Here is a 21680-nt window from a genome sequence, read left to right as displayed (position 1 = left end):
GCAACACGGTGAACTGATCAACTATGAGATCATTCTAAGTCATGACGTGTTGGACTCTTGCCAAAATTATCTGGTAAAATGTGGGTGTTGGGTATAAAATTGCTTCAATTTCTCTCTTCACTTTATGGGAAGCCTGAAGGTTTTAAAGTCATCCCTTAATAACATAGACAAATAACTAATTTGGATCCTCCGGAGACATGACATATGTGGCTTTTTGGACACAGACGTATGAACTTCATACAATGCCTATGTGCGATAGTACAAACGATAGCATACTTCTGTAAGCATAACATGGTTGACTAAATAGCTGAAATATACGGCCTTATGGTATCTGTGAAGCAGCTTTATTTTTTCGGGTGAAAAAAGCTCATGAGAAAGAAAAAAAAATTTCCTTTAGGATTATTCCCTAACCAGCCAATGTCCAGTTATGGGAGAAGCAGGGTAACCCGTCAGCACATTCACTGAAATAATACAGGCCTTAAAATATAAACTCCAATGTTGGGTTACCACTTTATACACACTTAAAAGGTCCTGAATTTAATTCAGTATGTGACTCGACTTCCTTTAAAACCATCTGCCCCTCCCGAAGTCCCCACCTCTTTCAGTGGAGCCATGACCCCACCCATCGACATAAACTGAAAAACTTTATCCTCCATGCTGGTAAATTCACTTCTGTCAGAGGGGATTTTGTACGTGGAAAGATAGTCACCACTAACTGTAAGTCATTTAATGTCCAACTGACTAATCTTATAAATTTATCGATTAGCATTCTTTTAACCATTAAATAGTCAACATTTCCCTTATTAATCACATACTACATAAACAACAAATGAGTCAATATTTAGGAATTTACCCCCAAAATTTCCCCAATTATGAAAAGAGATTACAAATAATTAACCCTTGTAAGAATTAAAATCTCAAGTCTGATACAGAAGCTTTCTTAAAAGTTCTAAAAGGATCCACAAAATATAACTATATATATATATATATATATAAAAATATATCTTTACATCAAAACTGGTTGCAAAATGTGAATATCACAGATTTAACGTGTTTTGTATTTTACTCCATGCTCATTCTCACACCTTCTCAGCGCTCCCGTTTTAACATACCGTTCTAGGGTTTCAATAACTCACCCAGTAAAATTTTTACACCTCCCTAGGTTTAAGGATCTTATCATGCCCTCACCCCCTCCAAAAGAGAATGCAATTTCTGATCAGCAGACTGAAGGTCCAGAGTTGTGAACCCGTGGGTTTGGCCTGGGGACCCGGGACTTGGCTCTGTAGTCTGTCAACTCACACCCGACCTCCTGGCGTCAGGTTCCTCCCTTTTCATTCTCAAGGTACGTATCTTACATCAGGTGTTGGATAAAAGTGCTGCTTCTATTGCTATTATTGGGCCATTTTGTTGTGATAGAGCGAAAAACAGGTATTTCTTTTTTTTTTTTAATTTTTTAAAATTTATTTATGGCTGTGTTGGGTCTTCGTTTCTGTGCGAGGGCTTTCTCCAGTTGTGGCAAGCGGGGGCCACTCTTCATCGCGGTGCGCGAGCCTCTCACTATCGCGACCTCTCTTGTTGCGGAGCACAAGCTCCAGATGCGCAGGCTCAGTAGTTGTGGCTCACGGGCCCAGCTGCTCCGCGGCATGTGGGATCTTCCCAGACCAGGGCTCGAACCCGTGTCCCCTGCATTGGCAGGCAGATTCTCAACCACTGTGCCACCAGGGAAGTCCCAAAACAGGTATTTCTTTAAGGTCATGAAATCACATTGATTTCTCCAATAGAATAGATTGTATATAGTATTTTACTCTCCCTTTCTAAGGTGATTTTGTCAACTACTAACAGTCTCCTAAATTGACATTTCATATAGTCAGTTACAAACTGGCGATTTTGATTTCCAAACACTTCTTGTGCAAGCCTCTGCTCTGCCCCGCTCCTCGCCCCTAGCCCAGGTCCCGCTGCGGCTAATCGCGGCCTCCCCACCCAACCAACCCCGAGAGGCTCCCCCGTCCGGGCAGCGAGGACGCCCTTCTCGCGAGCCCGCTCTGCCCGACCGGAGCCCCTCCAGGGCGGCAGCCGCGTCGGTCATCTCCGGGCCTCCAGCCGGGAACACAGGGTCAGGCAACGCTGGCCGAATCACTGAGCGAGGGGGAAAAAGAGAAGAGCGACTTCCCTCTCCACCCTGCTCTCCTCCACCTGGGGACCAAGGTCCGGTTTCCTCTGAAGAGTTAGACCGGAGGCGCAAGTCCCTCCCACACTCGTTCGCGCGCAGGAGGCGGGGACGCGCGGCAGGAAGCCGGGCGCAGAGAGCGCGACGCTCCAGGTCCCGCGCCCGAGGCCCGCTCGCTTTACCCTCCCGGCGCGCGCCGCTTACGTCACAGCCTCGCCTCTTCCCTCCTCTCGCCCGCCCCCTCCACCCGCCTCCAGGTGACCCGGAAGTTGTACTTGCGACCCTGCTTTCCTTCTCCCACAATCCTTCCCGGTCTTCCTTTCTAACCCCGGCCGGGCGAGGTGAGTATGGGCGCTGGGTGCCGGCTGCAGGAATCCGGCGGCATCCTCGCCCCGGATTGTGCCGACTAGGACAGCGGGCTCTCTCGTGAGCCGGCCCGGGGCCCCGCGTTCCGAGGGCACGGGAATCTGCGCTGCATTTAAGGGCTCCCGGAGACTGGGAGAGAGAGTGGCCAAGCTTAGGGGAACCCGGGCCGCAGGCGTTTCCGGGGCGGGGGCACCTAAGGGGCGCGGATGCTTGGGCCGCGTGGGGTGGCCGGCTTGGCTTTGCCCAGACCTGGGGCTTCAGGGGCCTGGCCGGGCCGGGAGGGAGGACTTGGCTTGGGTTTGTCCCACTCGCTCTGAGCCTCCTTGTCGCCTGGGCTTAGATGGCTCCCGCAAAGAAGGGCGGCGAGAAGAAGAAGGGCCGGTCCGCCATCAACGAGGTGGTGACCAGAGAATACACCATCAACATTCACAAGCGCATCCATGGAGTGTGAGTACCCCTGCGGTCGTCGATGCCTTGCTGATGGGGGCTCCCGAGACGGCGGTCTGGTTGTCCCTGGGGGCAGTCTAGTCGTCTGGAGGCTGTGTGGTCTAGAAATTACGCATTTCTTCGAAAGCTCGTCTGTATTCCGTGGGCCTTGTTTAAGGCTTACAGGGGTTAAAGCGTAATGCTCAGAGGTTAATACCTAGACAGGTGAGGTTTCTGGCAGAGCCAACTTGGAGAAATACGGTAATGATAAAATCATTTCACTCATTGCTTTGCAATTACACCTTGGCAGGCCTGAAGGGTGAAAGATGTGTATATGAGGGGAAGCAGACTTTGTCGATGTGTCTAGGCCTTAGTAAAGGTAACCAGTTAACTAAAGCTGTGCCCGGCCCGGAATACGAACACTCCGATGGGCTTCCTTTAGTTCTCTGACCTCCACAGATGCGTAGTAACCTCGGTAAAGTTGTAATGCCGGAAGTGCAGCTGCTGGAGGGACCAGAAAAGAGCGTATCGGTGGGGTTATAGGGCAGCGTTGGTGCAGGCGACACCTGGAGGTTGTGGATTTGTGATGTACAGGAATATCGGGAATGATTTCGAACGTGCTGGTTCTCGGTTTTCGTCTCTGGGGTTTGGTTTTTTTCTGTTCTTAAGCTTAGTGAGGCTTCCCCTTTTTTTGGCACATGGTGCTTGCTAGTGATAATGGAGACCAAATCTCTTCTTGAATACTGTTATTTGGGGTATTTTTGATGGCAAGTGTTGCGCTGCAAAATACTCTATTCAGGCACCAGTCCGTGGAGCAGAATTCCTTGCACCTGCTTGGGCAGTCTCGGATCTGGACAGCCGATTTTGTGAGGGAGTTAAATGCAGCAGCGTCCGCGTTGGGCCTGGCATTTCCGGCCAGGTGTTGACCATGTGTGAGCCAAGGAGTGTCGTGTACGTGGGGTCTCTGGAGGCTTTGGGGTCAAAAGTCCAGTGCCTTTTTTGTGCATAGATGCTGCTTGTAACCACGTTCTCTTCCCCTCACCCCTTAATTTGGGGGGGGCGTGCGTGTATTCATTTGGGGAGCATATTAGGCACTTACTGTGTCTTGGGCTCTGTGGATTCAACAGGGAACCAAGGAGCCTACCTTCCTAGTTTACTTAGTAGGGGAAGTTAGACAAGCATCCAGATATAAAGTGGTGAAGAGTACCAGGTGGAAAGTAAGTGACAAGGTGAAAGGGGTGGTGTTTTAAAGGCCACACAGTTAAGGGGACATTAGCAGAGTGGGTGTGAGCCATTGCGGGTGGACAAGTTTTTCAGGCATTTTGTGCTTTGTTACAAAAGCCCTAAGTGAAGCCCTTCACGGTACTGAAACCTTTGGTCATACTTGATGGGCAGCAGTTGACAGTTCTTTGTTCGTTCTTCATTTTACTTCCAAAGGTTCCACAGTCCTGTTCTTCGTGCCTCTGCAGCTGCCGCCCCTCCCCAGTCTGGTCTGTTGCTCCCCACAAGCCATCCTCTTAATGTTGAGTCCCGGGCTCAGCCCCTCGAACTGTGCTTGGTAATAGCAACTAGCTTTAGGGTCTCGGGTATCCAACTGCTATTAACCTGTATACTTGGGTGTTTAAATGGGTATCTCAAAAATTTTACGTGGCCCCAAACCAAACTCCTAGCGTCCATCTCCACCCCTGACCTTCCCATTTCCCTGTGGCCTTCCCGGTTTCAGTGTGCTGGCAAGTGAGCGTGTCTCGGCTCTGCCTTCCCCAGTCTGACTGCACTGGTCCCACCGCCATTCTCTTGATGGCTGCAGTTAGCAGCTCCTGCTCCTGGTTCCCTCTTCCACCCCCCAAACACCCGGCTATTCTCAGGGCCTCCACTGGCTTCCCGTCTTACCCAGATGAGAAGCCAGAGTTCTTGCTACGATTCCACATGGGTTGGCCACTTACTTTCCTAATCAAAGCAGGCAAGTACCTGATTCAAGCTCGCGGTTTGGTTTTAGTTTTACCTCTTTCCCCCTGCCGTATGCATTTTCTATTAGGTAGATAAACAGTTGCCCTCATCATCTTTGGGTCTGGACTTCAGTGTCTCGGTGGCCATCTTACTTAAACCTGCAGCCCCCTTCCTTCCCTAATGCTCCCTCTTTTCCCTGGTTTAGTTTTCTCTGTGGCACTTGGTACCATCTGACATACTCCATGTGTCAACTACAAAAGCTACATGGGAAATGGGCTTTTGTCTGTTAAACCTACTGCTGTTGTCTCTAGTGCCTTTTGTTTCTAGGTTTTTCAATATTTAAGTGAACGAAGCGAGCTTGCTTGATGGATTCAAGGAGGCTGGTGAGGGGTAGAGCAAAGGGAGCAAGGGTGACGTGGTAACTGACACGGCTCCTTCTGACGTTCAGCCTTGGGCGGGGGAGGACACCTCTTTACGCTTCCGTCTCTGCCCCACTTGGAATAACCTTTGCTTATCCAGATGCTTGGCCATTTCAGCCGGTAGTAAAGTTTGGCTTTTTCACGTTTTGTGTTTAACTGAAAGCATGAAATCCAAAGGAATTTATGTATCCTCATCTAAACAACAGGTTAATGGTGCCTAACACATGCCAAGAGATCCGTAGCATTAACTGTTGCCCTCATCGTGTTTCTTGAGAGGGAATTGGTACATTTCAGGCCCCTGCTCTTTAAGCATAGACCAAGTGAATAATGACATTAAATAAAGTTAATAACATTAAATCCCATGTCTTAAGATGTGGCAAATGATCTAATAATATTTTGACCCGAGGACACGGTATTTACTTCAGTGTTGTGTACTTTATGTTCAAGCTTATTCTAACATCATTCTTAGATTATATTCTCCCTGGCAGGTGGTATTAGACCTTGTGGGTGTTTTTATCAGGAAAGGGTTGGCCAGTGTATATATTAGCATCTCTTAAGGATCTATACGGAGTCCTTGTTCTACATTATTGAAAGTAGATTGTGTGTCTTCAGTGTCCCAAGTATTATAGTAGTTGCTGGACATTACATAGTGGTGGAGTGGTGGAACCTGCCCTGTTCAAGGTTCAAGGTTTTAGATTTGTTTTATGAAAATAGGACATGGTATATTGTATATTTCATTTAATTTTGTACTTAATTGATGTATTTACTTATGTTTGAATCTCAGGGGTTTCAAGAAGCGTGCCCCTCGGGCACTCAAAGAAATACGGAAATTTGCCATGAAGGAGATGGGAACTCCAGATGTGCGCATTGACACCAGGCTCAACAAAGCTGTCTGGGCCAAAGGAATAAGGTACGCAAGTTGTCTGTGTTATAAGATGAACTCTCACAATTCCACTAGCTAATGCACACGGATGGAGGTATAAAGAAAATAACAGTGACTCAGAGAGTGGGGTAGTACCTGCAGGGAAGCCCTTTGAACTGAGCCCCGAATGACATCAGCAGTGTGAGGGTCAGGTAAGAGCATCACGCAAAGCGAGGACAAACCTCACGTGACTTGGGGACAGGGGTCGGTGAAGGTGGAGCAGATTGTATGGCTTCAGAGCAGTGAGGCTGGAGAGTTAGGCGGGGGACAGATCTTGTAGGTGGTGGCACAGAGTTTGGATTTCTGTCTGGACATACTGGGAAGCCGCTGGAGCAGAGTTGCTGGGGGAGGGGGCGTTTTGGTTGTCAGTAGTGGGGGGTGGTCACGGGCCAAAGATTCTGCTAAACATTATACAGCGCACAGGCAGGCCACCCACATACACACAAAAGCAAGTATCCAGCCCAAGTATCAGTAGTGCTGAGGTTAAGACCTGCTTATAAGCAGAGGGGCGGTTTTGCTGTGGAGGACGGTGGAAGGTGCCAGGTGGAAGTGGGACCGGCCACGGGGTGTGGAGCTGGCGGGGACTGGTGATGTGTGAGACGAGTGGGGGCCGGGGGGGCGTCTGCGTCCATCTGGGTCGTGTCTTAACATTGGAGTCCGATGCGATGACAGGGACCTGAGATTCAGCCCTGCAGTAGGCTGGCACGGGTGCCTGTGAGCTCCCTTGAGATAGATAGGGGAGGAGTGGTGTCACATGAGCCGAGAGAAGGTTCAGGACACCTCCTGTCCTTGGATCAGTAGAAGGAGGGGTGCAGTCGCCTGCGATGCTGCTGAGAGGTTGGCTGAGGCGGGGAACTGAACGTGCAGCAGTTGCACGTGCTCAGTGCAGCCTGCGGAGTTGGTGCTGCTCCCGCGCGGCAGTGGTGGCTGCCTGCTGAGGCTGGTACGTCCTGACACCAGCGTCTTCTGTTCTTCAGGAATGTCCCATACCGTATCCGTGTGCGGTTGTCCAGAAAACGGAATGAAGACGAAGATTCACCAAACAAGCTCTATACGTTGGTTACCTATGTACCTGTCACCACTTTCAAAAGTAAGTTCTGCTTCATCCCACAGAGCTGTTTAGATATTTTTTAAGTCCTCAGCCTTTTTATAACCTGAATTCATTTGTTCAACAAATATTGTGCACCTATATCCCTGGCATCCTTCCAGCAGGGATATAAGTTAGTTAGAGGCATAATCGGTAAACCTTTTTTAAATTGTGTCACGGTGTGGGAAAATGCAAAAGGATACAGAATAGGACTGTTACCTGGGTTGTGAAAGGTCACGTGGAATAGTAACATTCACCTAAACCCTTGAAGAAAAGGTCCTTGGAGTGTGACAGGATGGGATGGGGTGTGTGGGTGTGGAAGGTGACGGCTGTCTTCTTTTGCAGACCTACAGACAGTTAACGTGGATGAGAACTAACGGCTGATTGTCCAATAAAGTTATAGAGCTGCCTCCGCATCTTGATTTTCCTTTTCTAGTTGCAGGTAAAATAAATAAATAGGCTTGTCTATTCTAAAGCAGTTCCCAGTTAAAGGAGCATTTGGAGAGTGTTTCCTAACTACTGTGCCTGGGCCCCTTCTCCCCATTCCCTGGAGTTTCTGACTATTTGCACAGGGCCTAGGCAGGTGTTCTAAGGTGGTTTTGGAATGCATCCTGGCTTGGTGATGGCTGTTCAGGTGGTTGGGACATCACTGGGGGTATGATGTTAATGCTTTTACATGTGTGTTTTGTGAATTCTAAGATAACATTTTTCCAGACACTGGCATGTAGAACTTAATTGCCATTTTTCACATTTTAACATGCTAAAATGGTACACTTTTGATATTCTTAGATTTCATGGAGTATGTACAGTTCCTTTCTAGCTCACTTGTCGTGGCCCCATGAGGTGCTTTTAGTCCTGGTTTACATGGAGTTAAAAGCTCAGGGGTAACCTTTCTTAAAAGGTTGCTAACAAAGTCTGCTAAATTCAGCCTGAAAGCAAGGTGTTGCAGGGATATTTCATCAGTGCTTGTACCACTGACACGAATTAAATGCCAGAAAGCGGTCCCCTTTTGAAGCCCTGCTGATGACAGTAGTGGGGTTGGGGGCTACCTGCGGTGTAGTGTACTATCCGCCGTGAACACGGTGGGGCAGAGGAATGTCCAGGTTATCCATTCGCTGGCACAGTACAGACCTCAGACGCTGAAATAAGATATAAACACAGACCAAGTCAATACAAAAATTTCTTATTAAAAAAACTTGGAGGCCAACATTGAAAGCGTGGTTTGTACACATTTTTTGGAAGGACACAAAGTGAATACAACAAATATATTAAAACGGTTTCAATTACCAGCATTGAAACGAAATTAGTGCAAAAAAGCCAAAATACAATTGCACAGATAGTGGCTCTTAAATCTTGAAAGTGAACTTGATTCTCAATCCCTCCCATGTGAAGTGAAGGGTGAGTGCTTGGGCTTTTCTCCTCTCTGGGTTAGTATCATACATTCGACTTTCTTATATTCCATCTGAGAACAAAATGCTAGCATCACAGCAGAAGTGCCCTTTACAGCAAATCTGGTAACAGTGAAGTTGCAAGTCATAGCATCAAGGGAACTGATGAGAGACACTCTAGCACTGACAGTGTCCAACTGAATTCTCTTAAAGAATAAATAGAAACGCTGGAGGGTTGCATCAGTTCCCCCGGCCACAGCTGTGGCTGTCAGGTTGCTTATCCAGATGCCCAGCTTGTAAAGTGTACTCACAATGAACTAGACAAACCTAGATTTATGGGCTAACAACCCACAAACCTGGACTGTACTTTGGTATGGAGACTGGTCTCAGCCAACCGCTGTCCTGCTACAGGCTACTCAGCTTGAGTTCAGGCTGCGATTGGCGGCTCATTTCACAAGTTTTGAGGCTGTACTGATTGATCTTGGCATTTTCAAGTTTGGATTTAATGTCCAGTGGCTTTTCAAAAAAGTTGACTAGTGACTGTTCAGTCAGAAGTGAAGCTAAAATATGTTCAAGGGAGACGGTCCAGTCCCCTTGTGCCTCTTCAGGAAATACCTGGGACTCTCGGGGACTCTTCCCATTGTGGGTGTCGGCAAAAACCGAGTCCTGCTCGGGAGAAGGAGCTGAAGCCTGCGGGTCCTCCCCACCTTCCTGGGAGCAGCTTCCGGAGCTGCTGCCTCGCTGCCCCACTTCCCCGATCTGCAGCAGCAAAGTGGTTACTGTGGCGATGGCTTGATACAAATCATTTTCTTCTGGATCTTCATGGAACATACTATACAGTGTTTTACAGAACTGGATAAATTCTCTCTGGAATTGAGAAAAAAGAAGTCTGCATGTGGCAGCATAACAAGAATAGAAGCATATCGTGGGCTTTTTTCAAACTTAATACCTAGTTCTTTGAAAAAAACCACATAGTACTTTTTGAAGCAGAAAATAAGAGGTATTCTCTGCCCTTCCACTCTGAAGACACACCATTAATAGTCCAGGGGATTTCAGCACACATGTAGACGTGTGCTGTCTATACAGAAGTGTTAGACCCTTTAACCCAGCAAGACAACTAATGTATTCAAAGGCTGTGCACAGAGATTTGTTTATAAGGATGTTTAGGCTAGGGCTTATTACAGCAAAAGGTTGGAAACAGCCTAAATATTAAGATTGAATGAGATTATGAGTTGGTAATCTGGTGGGAATGCCAAGCAGCAACTAAAGGCCATTAAATGAAGTAGAACAGTGATGCCTGATGTTATGTCAAGCTACACACATACTTGTGCCCAAACTGAGAATCTTTACGTCATGTGATAGAGGTGCCTCAGGTGGAACTTAGCTGCACAGTTACTCCAGGAATAGGAAAAAGGTTGAGCTACTAATATAGTATTTAATGACTTGGGAGAAACATCCATGATTGTTAGCTGAGGTATGACTGACAAACAACACTGAGATTTAACTGACTTTATATCCAAAGAGTAGAATATTTGAAAGCAACTCAACAGAGTTGAGCAACACTTCTTTGTTTTGTGAAAACAAAACCAAAAAAACCTGCTAAAGGGATTTAAGTCCTATAATAAAGGGACATTTTCAACTTGAAGCCTTATCAGGACAGTATAATATGTAGTCAGTGATTTTCAAGAAACTGGAAAGAGTACACTATTACATGAAGAATGCTGTACACAACGTTCCCCCAAATAGCTTCCATCGCTGTAGGGAATAAATCTGCATCACAACCTGGGTAAATGAATTTGATATAAAAATTTCAGGGACTTTCCTGGTGGTCCAGTGCAGGAGGTCCCTGAAGAGACTCCACGCTCCCAATGCAGGGGGCCCAGGTTCGATCCCTGATCAGGGAACTGGATCCCACGTGCCACAACAAAGATCCCGCGTGGAGCCCAATTTTTTTTTTTAATTCTCTTATTTAAAACTCTTCAAAGAATGAAATGTGTAGTAGCCTTCTGAAGAGCTCTGAATATTTGGACATACGAATGGATCACAATTTAAATATTTCCCATTTAAACATCACAATGTTCAGCTCCCAGAAGTTATATTTCTTTGATTACAGCTTTGGAGGTAATGGGGGAGGGGGTGCAGCTGAATTAAAAAGCCTACCTCTGAACCAGTCACTTGGCAAAATGGTGAATTTTCTGCACAGAATACAGTCCATACCTGGCTCATTTTGGGCAACTCCTTCTCAGTTTTGTCTTTCTCTTTGGCTAAATCTTTAATCATCTGCTTCAGCTGTTTCTGATAATCAACTGTATCACCTTGAGACAAAGGAAACAGTATATACTTTAGTCTTAAGTAAATTCCATGAAAGCAAAAGGAAAATAGGTAGAAAGGAATGGTATGGGGATGAGGAATTCCACTAAGCAAATTCTGTATACAAACTGAAAAGCAGAGATCAGAAGTCTGTTTTACAAAAAGTGGCCACAAATAGATGATGGTAGCCGAGTGACTTCTTGCTACAAGAGGAGCCCTGAAAGATGAAGGGTAAAGTGGTCGTGGCTTTGAAGGTAGTTTGGAAGGTTTCTGGCCTCTGAAAGCAGTGGTCTCAGTGTTAACTCCCAGGCGGGAGGGAATAGATTAGTCTGCTTCTAAGAAGAGCCCTGAAATCCATTGCCCTTAATGATTGCAGTGGTGTGCCTGACGGAAGATAATGAAAAGAGGTATGTACCATTGGACTTGCCAAAAACCAGGGGTCTTGATGTCGACAACAGAGGATTCTTCAATGGTGACTGGCTGTCTCGGTCATTTTCAGTGAGCGCTTTTTAAAAAAAAAAAATTTTTTTTTTTAAATTAAATTGAAGAAATTACTGTGTCTTAACCAAAACTGACAGAGTAATTTAGCTTTTAAGGTAAGAAAACTAAAGGTGAAGCTAGGAGCCCCCAGCCTGATGGCTGCAGGGTCTTCCCAGGGTCTGTGAACCCTGTGTGCTTCAAGAAAACATCACACACCAGTAATGCCTTTTCCCAGATAATCTGTAGATGTTGTAATGATATACAGATTCACAGGACATTGCTGATACTGACCTAGAAAAGTGTATGTGTGGTAAAATCCCATTTTGTCAAACAAATATAAGTATGTATAATACATGCACACATACGGAATTCTAAAAATAAATACACTTAGATTTCTGGATGGTGAATTAACAAGTAATTGCTTTAAACTGAGGGTATTTTTTTTTCAGTAGTTAGCACATACTGCTATACTTAAACAACTTCTAACAAAAATTGAAAAAAGCTTAACTGAAAGCAGCATGTTACCATTACGAGTGTTCTTGAAATATACAAAAATACAATTACATCGGAACCCTCACACTGCTGGTGGGAATATAAAATGGCATAGCCGTTTTGGAAAACAGTCTGGCGGATCCTCAAAAAGTTAAATCATAAAGTTGCCATTTTTACCCAGAAATTACACTCCTAGGTATATATCAAAGGGAAATGAAAACATACATCCACTCAGAACCTGTACACAAATGTTCACAGCAGTTCCAAAGAGCCAAAAAAGTGAAAACAAACCCAAATGTTCATCAAGTGATGAATGAATAAATTGGGGGATGCCCACCGGAGTATCACTTCAACTGTAATAAAAGGAGTAAGGGGCTTCCTTGGTGGCACAGTGGTTAAGAATCCGCCTGCTAATGCAGGATACACGAGTTCAAGCCCTGGTCCGGGAAGATCCCACATGCCGCGGAGCAACTAAGCCCGTGCACCACAACTACTGAGCCTGCACTCTAGAGCCTGTGAGCCACAACTACTGAAGCCCACGCACCTATAGCCTGTGCTCTGCAACGAGAAGCCCCCGCTCGCCGCAACTAGAGAAAGCTCGCGTGCAGCAACAAAGACCCCATACGGCAAAAAATAAATAAAATAAAAAAAATAGGGCTTCCCTGGTGGCGCAGTGGTTGAGAATCTGCCTGCTAATGCAGGGGACACGGGTTCGAGCCCTGGTCTGGGAAGATCCCACATGCCACGGAGCAGCTGGGCCCGTGAGCCACAATTGCTGAGCCTGCGCGTCTGGAGCCTGTGCCCCGCGACGGGAGGGGCCGCGATAGAGAAAGGCCCGAGCACCGCGATGAAGAGCGGTCCCCGCACCGCGATGAAGAGTGGCCCCCGCTTGCCGCAACTGGAGAAAGCCCTCGCACGAACCGAAGACCCAACACAGCCAAAAATAAATAAATAAATAAATAAAATCAAGTAAAACTTTAAAAATAAAAAAATAAAAAAATAAAAATAAAAGGAGTAAGCACCGACATGCCACACCACGGGCGAGCCCTGAAGACATACTAAGAGAAAGCAATGAGACACAAAAGGGCACATACGGCATGACTTCATACGGTATGAAAAGTCCAGAATAGGCATATCTACAGACAGAAAGCAGGGGTGGGAAATGTGTGGACTGGGGACAACAGCTAAAGGGCACAGGCTTGCTTTTTGGTGTGGTGAAAATGTTCTAAAATTGTGATGGTGGTTGCATAACTGGATATACTAAAAACCATTAGACTGTACACTTTAAGTGAGTGAAATGTGTGGTATGTGGATTATAGATCAGTAAAGCTGTTACCAAAATTATAAAAGGGATTGCAGTTGAAGGATCCTCATTTTTAAAAGGTTGAAATTTAGCCATTCACTGAGAATAAATCAAAGGCAAAATTCTGTTGTGATCCAACAAATATCCACAAGATGGCACGAAAGCCTTGATTAATCTACCCTCCTTCCTACTTGGGAAGCAGGTTCCTGGGGTTTGGAAGGTGGGAGGCTGTTTGGGGTTGTTTCTTTTGTTTTTTCTGTTGGTCCTTTTTTTTTTTTTTTTTTTTTTATAACAAAGTTATTGAGTCGTTTTTTTCCAACTTTACCCAAAACAAATTCTATGCAGTGGCGCATGTGAGAATCCACTCAAACTGAATAGGAAGAAAATTACAAACCCTGGATGGTACTTGGGGCAGTCACGATAGAAATGGCTTCCCAAGTAATAGCCGCTGGGATGTCTCGCGGATACTGGGTCCCTATCCTCAAAGAGCTCAGTGTATCAAACAGAAACGTGTACACAAGTCACTCTAAGAAGATGCTCTAACAGAAGAACCAAAACACACAAATATCATGGGAGCACAGACAGGAACGATTAATTCAAGGGATGGGTGAGTGTCCAGAAAGGAGGCAGGTCAAGTGTCAACAGTGACAAGGAGCCAGAAAGGCCAGCCAACCTCTCTCCAGTCCCTGCACACAGAAAGCACCAGCATCCGGACTGGACACGGGACAGTGGAGGAGTCTTGGCGCTCACTGGAAAACACTCATGCTGCTATCTATTCCTATCAGAAATGTAAGACACAGTGCATAAGGAAAAACAGTAACCACTGAGTTTATACCACCTTTAAATGTACTTCCAACCTTTTAAAATGAGATATTTGAGCTTTTATAAATGTAACATTTTTACATTCCAATATATGTGTAATTCATAATTCAAGACTATAAATGGATTAAGAGACAGTTCTATTAAAGCTTTCACCGTGTCTCACTTCACATTCTGCACATGTTAAAACTGGATGGAGGATTTGTATTTGGTTATCTGAAGCTCCCGATCTCACATGTCTGTGCACGTCTGGGAAAGTACATCGCTTCAACAGACACGAGCAGGACACCCTCCTTGCGGCTTCAAGCACTTTCATTAGTTGGTGCCCATACTCATTCCCTGTGACGCTGTCATCATCACTGCTACCTCGGCACTTTCTAAATGGGATGCTTGTGGAGGGAAAAAGCCAGTTCAGCTGAAAGCTGCTTCTCTCTGGCAGAAGAGTACATAGACTGCTTTCAACACAAGTTGGCCTTCAGACACAGTTGACACCACAGGCATCAAAATAATACCATTTTCCAACATATTTCCTTCTGGGAAAAGCCATACACTGCCCCCCTTCTGCCCCTCCATGTTGGCTAGAAACAGCAATCAATTTCTAAGGGAACAGACTTGCATTTGGATTAATTAGGAATTCCAATATAACCAAGGCATTGATAGGAAAATCAACCAAAGTATCCAACTTGCGTCTCAGATATCTACTATAAGAAAATCACCTGAGCTGCAACAAGTACTGGATGCTGGGACCATAAATCCCATTTTAGTGGCTTCTTGACAATCTGGACGATACTAGGGATCCTAAGCACCTAGCTTTTCTCTTTTAAAAAGCTCAGTGCAATCTTTTAATTTCACAAAATGTTTCTCAGGAGGTTTATACTCTACACTTTTCATATTTTGCAAAACCCTCAAGTGACATTTTCAACTCAGGATCCCAATACAAAGAACAGACTTTCATCTAGCCTAAGCTGTCTTTCCCCCAATCGAATGTGCCTGGTATCATTTCTGATGTAGCTGACATCAGTACTGCCTAAGTTATTAGATGTAAACTATCATTTTTGGATCCTGTGATAAGTTGACCTTTGCTCGAATTTTATTAGATTCAGCATTTTAAGAACGTCACTTAAACGTGGATCCAGACCAGCAGGGACACCTTTTGGGGAGCTGCTCTGCAAGTCCAGCAACATATTTCCCGAATCGCAGAGTTCCCGGGAGGAGCAGAACCGTGCCGTCAGCTCCGCTCAGCGTGCTGTCTTTACAGGAGGCCTCCAGTGCCTCGTTCGTTTGTGTTCATTTACCAACTCTGGTATGTCATTCTTGGTAGCTTGTTTTGATGCTTCTTCCTAATGAATCTAATGTTCTTCCAGGAAATGGCCTTCTGGATGTCCAATCAGTGTAATTAGCTGAGTGAAATGACCCATACGTACAGATTTAGCAATTTGCAGTGAAAACTCCCGATTCAGTAGTCTTCTAGAATACTGTTCATCCCTCCATCACCGAATTTGGTACCAGATCATCTGGAATATTTCTCTTCTATTTGCTAAACAGTGCTGTAGTCACCATGGAGCCAATAAACTGAGCTCTTCAAAAACTGTGAGGCCTTGGGCTTAGGGCTTCTTTGCTTCCCGAGATGCATCAGATACCTTTGCAAGTGATCTGACAAAGCCCTCTGCCTCCTGTTTGACCCTCGCAGAGTTCCGACGCTCTCTGCACAAGGCGGGTGTTTGAGGCCAGAGGCTGATGTGCTTTGTTTGGTTTTCCACCTCCCATCAGGCAAGTAAGACATCACTCTTCGGCGGGCGCACAAATTCAAACCTGTAGTCCTCCGCATACTTCCTCATTAGTGAGTTATGCTTTTTTTCCCACTAGTGTTTGTTCCACCTTTAATCAAAAAGTTATTCATGAGGGTGGAAAGTAAATATTTGTTAAAATTAAACCTATTTAAATGAAAAGTGCCTAAATGTATTGTGGATCTTCATGGCCCTGTCAAATTGATGCATTTAAACAGAGGTTTTAGGTTGTCTGCATTCTTAAGACTTTTTTTTTTTTTAACTGCATCAAAAATTCAAATATTAAATATAGGTAAGCAAGGGAATGTAAATTGGTATAGTCACTATGGAGGTTCCTTAACCTAAAACTAGAGTTACCATATGATCCAGCAATCCTACCCTTGGCATATATGTCTGGAAAAGACAAAAATTATAATTCGAAAAGATATATGCAACCCCAGTGTTCATAGCAGTACTATTTACAATAGCCAAGAAGACATGGAAGCAACCTAAATGTCCATCAATAGATGAATGGATAAAGAAGATGTGTGTATGCATGTGTGTGTGTGTACACACACACACACACTGGAACATTAGCCATAAAGAAGAATGAAATACCATTTGCAGCAACATGGACGGACCTAGAGATTATCATACTAAGTGAAGTAAGTCAGAGAAAGACAAATAAGATATCACTTATATGTGGAATCTCAAAAAATAATACAAATGAACTTATTTATAAAACAGAAACAGACTCACAGACATAGAAAACAAACTTACAGTTCCAAAAGGGAAAGGAGGGGGAGGGATGAATTGAGATTTTGGGATTAACAGATACACACCACTACAGTATATATAAAGTAGATAAACAACGATTTACTGTAGAGCACAGGGAACTATATTCAATATCTTGTAATAACCTATAATGGAAAAGAATCTGAAAAACTGTGTGTGTGTGTGTGTATACAAATTAAGTGAAAAACAAAACTCAATAAAAGGCAAGGCACTTTAGATGCTCAACCGTCTGTACTAAAGTAACGAGTCCATGAGAAAGCAGCGGAGGAGCTGTGTGTGGCTGCCAGAGGGTGTTCCCATAAGCATCCCGTGCACAACAGATGCCAACTCCGTAACAGCTGAGCTCACGAAGTGTACTCAGGAAGCCCACAAGTAACGTCCACACACATTTTCAACTTCTGTATAGGTGTGAGTCTTAAAAGCCACCAGGATCTCGAGGACCTGGACACCTCACAGCTCACCACCTCCCCAGGGCCCCATGTTAGAAAGTTCTATCAGAGAAACCATCCACCGCCAGAACCATGGCACTGGGGCCCAGAGACCCTCTGGGATTCCTAATCTACCTCTGTCAGTTTCAGAGATCCAAGGAATACCTTAAGGGAAATGCCAAGCCTGATCTCACAGGTTTCAAAACTGCTTTCTTTGTGTCTGGTTACCACTGCTTAAATTTGGAGGAAGGACGGTCTTACACGCTGGACAAATGACACGTTCCTTCAAAACCTGTAGCTGGGGCTGCCGAGGAGCCAGAAACTGTGTCACGTCAGCACAAAACCAGGTCACAGAGCTTGAACCTACTCAGATGGGGGGGCAGGGGGCAATCCAAGATGGCAGCATAGGAAGGTCCTGGACCCACCTCCTCCCATGGACTCACCAAAACTACAGCTACATCTAGAACGATCACTGCTGAAAAAGGACAGCACTAGCTGAGCCGCTCCTCCACAACAAGAGGTAAAAGGGCCACACGGAGATGGGTGGGAGAGGCAGACACAGAGCCTCACCAAAACCCCCACCCCCGGCCAGGCGACCCTCAGCAGGGAGGAGTCTCAAAGGCCCAGAGCTATTCCCTGAGGAGCGAGAGGTTTGAGCCTCGCATCAGGCACCTCAGCCCCTGGGGTCAGCACCAGAGAAACGAGGCCCCCAAACTGTCTGGCTTTGGAAACCAAGGGGGGCTTATGTCCCAGGGACCTGGGGAGTCTAGGGATCTGAGATACTCCTAGTGAGGGTCTCACTGGTCCTAGGACCCAGCACAGAGGCAGCAGTTAAAGAAGTGCCTGGACTGCATGTGAAGGAGACCCATTTGCTAATCTTAAAGCTTCTGCTGGAGGGGCAGAGACAGGTGGAACTTTATTCGGGAATGAAGCACCATTTTTCCCTTTGTTCACTCTACCTATACCTTGCCAGTGGAGGTGGGCGCACATCTCACTGAAGTCACAGGAGTGCCCCGCCCCAGGGCTCTTCACCTGCATCACTAAAGCTGCAGGTGTGCCCCATACTCAACCCTCTCTCCTGCAGCCTCGCAAAAGCCAGCAGATGAACGTGGTCTATCCCTTGATCCCCTGGCCCTGGTGGCCAGGGAGGGCATGAGTTCCGGTGCCCCACAGGACTGTAACAGTCGGAAAGACAGTTCTGGGCAGGCACCAACCCCAGGGCACTGCACAGGCAACAGACTGAAACACACCCCCAGCCCACCTGCAAAACAGGGCCCATTTACTTGTCCTAGAGCTTCAACCTGAGGGACAGGCTTAGATTTGCCACACACCTAGAGGCTACAGAGGCACACTCGGAATGTGGGCAGGGAGGCATAACCCTTGCACCCTCTCTTAGCCTCACCACAGCTCACTGGTACCTCCCGAGGGGCTTATACACTCATCTGAAGTCATGATTTTTGTAACTGTTGCCTGGGGAGCACCTCCAGATCTCCTGGTCTGGAGGTCAGCACGGTTTACAATTACAGTCCCATGGGACTCTCCCACAGCCCAGAGAGTTCCAAATACAATGAACCCAAAGAGACACACACCAAGACACACAATAACTAAAATGATAAAAGTTACAGATAAAGAGAGAATCTTAAAAGCAGCAAGAAAAAAACAACTTGTTATGCACAATGGAACCCCCATAAGACTATCAGCTGATTTTTCAGCAGAAACTGCAGGCCAGAAGGGAGTGGCACAATATATTCAAAGTGCTAAAAGGAAAAAAATTCCAACCAAGAATACTCTACCCAGCAAGGTTATTATTCAGAACTGAAGGAGATTGGGCTTCCCTGATGGCACAGTGGTTGAGAATCCACCTGCCAATGGAGGGGACATGGGTTTGAGCCCTTGTCCGGGAAGATCCCACATGCCACGGAGCAACTAAGCCCGTGCGCCACAACTACTGAGCCTGTGCTGTAGAGCCCGTGAGCCGCAACTACTGAGCCTGCGTGCTGCAACTACTGAAGCCCGTGCGCCTAGAGCCTGTGCTCCACAACGAGAGAAGCCACCACAATGAGAAGCCCGTGCACCGCAACGAAGAATAGCCCCCGCTCACCACAAATAGAGAAAGCCCACGTGCAGCAATGAAGACCCAACGCAGCCAAAATTAAATAAAATGAATAAATTTATTTTAAAAAAAAAAGAATTGAAGGAGAGGGGGCTTCCCTGGTGGTGCAGTGGTTAAGAATCCACCTGCCAATGCAGGGGACATGGGTTCGAGCCCTGGTCTGGGAAGATCCCACATGCCACGGAGCAACTAAGCCTGGGTGTTGCAACTACTACGCCTGCACTCTAGAGCCCACAAGCCACAACTACTGAAGCCTGCGTGCCTAGAGCCCATGCTCCACGACACGAGAAGCCACCACAATGAGAAGCCCATGCACCGCAATGAAGAGTAGCCCCCACTCGCCGCAAGTAGAGAAAGCCCGCGTGCAGCAATGAAGACCCAATGCAGCCAAAAAATAAAATAAATTAAAAATAAATAAATACAGAGGAAAGAAAATTTGAATAGTCCTATGTCAACTAAAATGAATTTAAAAAAGAAAGAATTGAAGGAGAGATAAAGAGTTTTCAAACAAGCAAAAGGTAAAGGCGTTTATCACCACTGAACCAGCCTTACAAGAATGTTAAATGGACTTCTTTAAGAGAAAAAGAAAAACCCCTAACCAGCAACTTCTTAAGAAAACATATGAAAGTCAAAATCTGATAAAGGCAATATAAAGGTAAAGCTAGATCAACCACTTACAAAGCTAGTATAAAGGTTAAAAGACAAAAGTATTGGGTTGGCCAAAAAGTTCGTTTGGATTTTTCTGCAACATCTTTCAGAAGAACCTGAATGACCCTTTTGGCCAACCCAATAGTACAATTAACTAAACCATAATTGGTTAAGGGATATACAAAATAGAAATATGTAAAATATCACATCAAAAAAAAATGGAGGAGGAGGGAATAAAAATACAGAGTTTTTAGAATACACTTAAACTTAAGTTGCTATCAACTTAAAATAGACTGTTATATATATAGGCTGTCATATAGTGAACCTTGTGATAACCACATAGCAAAAACCTACACAAAAGATAATGAGAAAGGAATCTAAATGTAACACTGAAGAATGTCATCAAACCACAAGGGAAGCAAAAAAGAGAAAAAGAACAGAGAGGAGCTACAAAAAACAATTAACAAAATAGCAATAAGTATATACCTCTCAATAATTACTTTAAGTGTAAATAGACTAAATTCTCCAATCAAAAGACAGAGTGGCAGAATAGATGAAAAACCAAGACTCATCTATATGCTGCCTACAAGAGACTCACTTCAGATGGAAGGACACAAACTGAAAGTGAAGACATGGAAAAGACAGTCCCTGCAAAAGAAAACAAAAAGAAATCTGGGGTGGCTATACTTTTATTGGGCAAAATAGACTTTAAAACAAAAACTGTAATAAAAGACAAAGGAGAGCATTACATAATGATAAAATGATCAATCCAACAAGAAGATATAACATCTGTAAATATTTATACACCCAAGAGAGGCACACCTAAATAAATAAAGCAAGTATTAACTGACCTAAAGGGAGAAATTGACAGCAATACAGTACTAGTAGGGGACTTTAAGACCCCACTTACATTAATGGATAGAACATCCAGACAGAAAATCAATAATGAAGCATCAGCCTTAAACCACATATATATACAAAACATTTCATCCAAAAGTAGCAGAATACATATTCTCAAGTGCACAAGGAACATTCTCCAAGATAAATCACGTTAGGCCACAAAACAAGTCTCAATAAATTTAAGAAAACTGAAATCATATCAAGCATCTTTTCCAAACACAATGGTATGAAACTATAAATCAATTACTAGAAAACTGGAAAAATCACAAATTATGTGAAGATTAAACAACATGCTACTGAACAACCAATGGGTCAACAAAGAAATCAAAGAGAAAATCAAAAAATACCTTGAGACAAATGAAAATAGAAATTCCAAACTCTATAGGATGCATCAAAAGCAGTTCTAAGAGGGAAATTAATAACGATAAATGAAATAGAGACTAAAAAGACAATAGAAAAGGTCGGGCTTCCCTGGTGGCGCAGTGGTTGAGAGTCTGCCTGCCAATGCAGGGGATGCGGGTTCGAGCCCTGGTCTGGGAAGATCCCACATGCCGCGGAGCAACTGGGCCCGTGAGCCACAATTACTGAGCCTGCGCGTCTGGAGCCTGTGCTCCGCAACAAGAGAGGCCGTGATAATGAGAGGCCCGCACACCGCGATGAAGAGTGGCCCCCACTTGCCACAACTAGAGAAAGCCCTCGCACAGAAATGAAGACCCAACACAGCCATAAATAAATAAATAAAATAAATGAAAAATTTAAAAAAATACTTAAACAAAACAAACAAAAAAAAATTTTTAAAAAAAAAAGGTCAATGAAACTAAGAACTGGTTCTTTGAAAAGATAAACAAAACGGACAAACCTTTAGCTAGTCTCACCAAGAAAAAGAGAGCTCAAATAAAGTCAG

General features: G+C 45.0%; 2 protein-coding genes across 6 annotated transcripts in view; one reads left to right on the top strand and one right to left on the bottom strand.

Moving 5' to 3' along the window:
• The first annotated feature begins 2372 nt into the window (after positions 1-2372).
• Positions 2373-7743, top strand: RPL31 (ribosomal protein L31). The gene is made up of 5 exons (XM_007197287.2): positions 2373-2508; positions 2874-2980; positions 6110-6235; positions 7225-7337; positions 7680-7743. The coding sequence occupies exons 2-5, from the start codon at positions 2874-2876 to the stop codon at positions 7709-7711; spliced, it is 378 nt and encodes a 125-aa protein (XP_007197349.1). The 5' UTR covers positions 2373-2508; the 3' UTR covers positions 7712-7743.
• A 758-nt stretch (positions 7744-8501) lies between these two features.
• Positions 8502-21680, bottom strand: part of TBC1D8 (TBC1 domain family member 8) — a 133264-nt gene continuing 120085 nt past the window's right edge. For 3 of the 5 annotated variants that reach the window (XM_057557777.1, XM_057557778.1, XM_057557779.1), the window contains 3 exons: positions 11448-11537; positions 10940-11037; positions 8502-9589 (listed from right to left, as the gene is read on the bottom strand). In XM_057557777.1, the coding sequence (XP_057413760.1) occupies positions 9128-9589; positions 10940-11037; positions 11448-11537 (650 nt within the window). In that variant the 3' untranslated portion in view covers positions 8502-9127. Of the gene's footprint in view, positions 9590-10939; positions 11038-11447; positions 11538-13600; positions 16005-21680 lie in introns of those variants that run through there. The other 2 variants (XR_009009847.1, XM_057557780.1) reach the window with 2 other exon arrangements.

The sequence above is a fragment of the Balaenoptera acutorostrata genome, chromosome 12 (genome assembly GCF_949987535.1).
Source record: "Balaenoptera acutorostrata chromosome 12, mBalAcu1.1, whole genome shotgun sequence".
Taxonomy (NCBI): Eukaryota; Metazoa; Chordata; class Mammalia; order Artiodactyla; family Balaenopteridae; genus Balaenoptera; species Balaenoptera acutorostrata.
The sequence above is the reverse complement of the archived record's forward strand: the minus strand, read 5'-3'. Positions and strand labels throughout refer to the sequence as shown.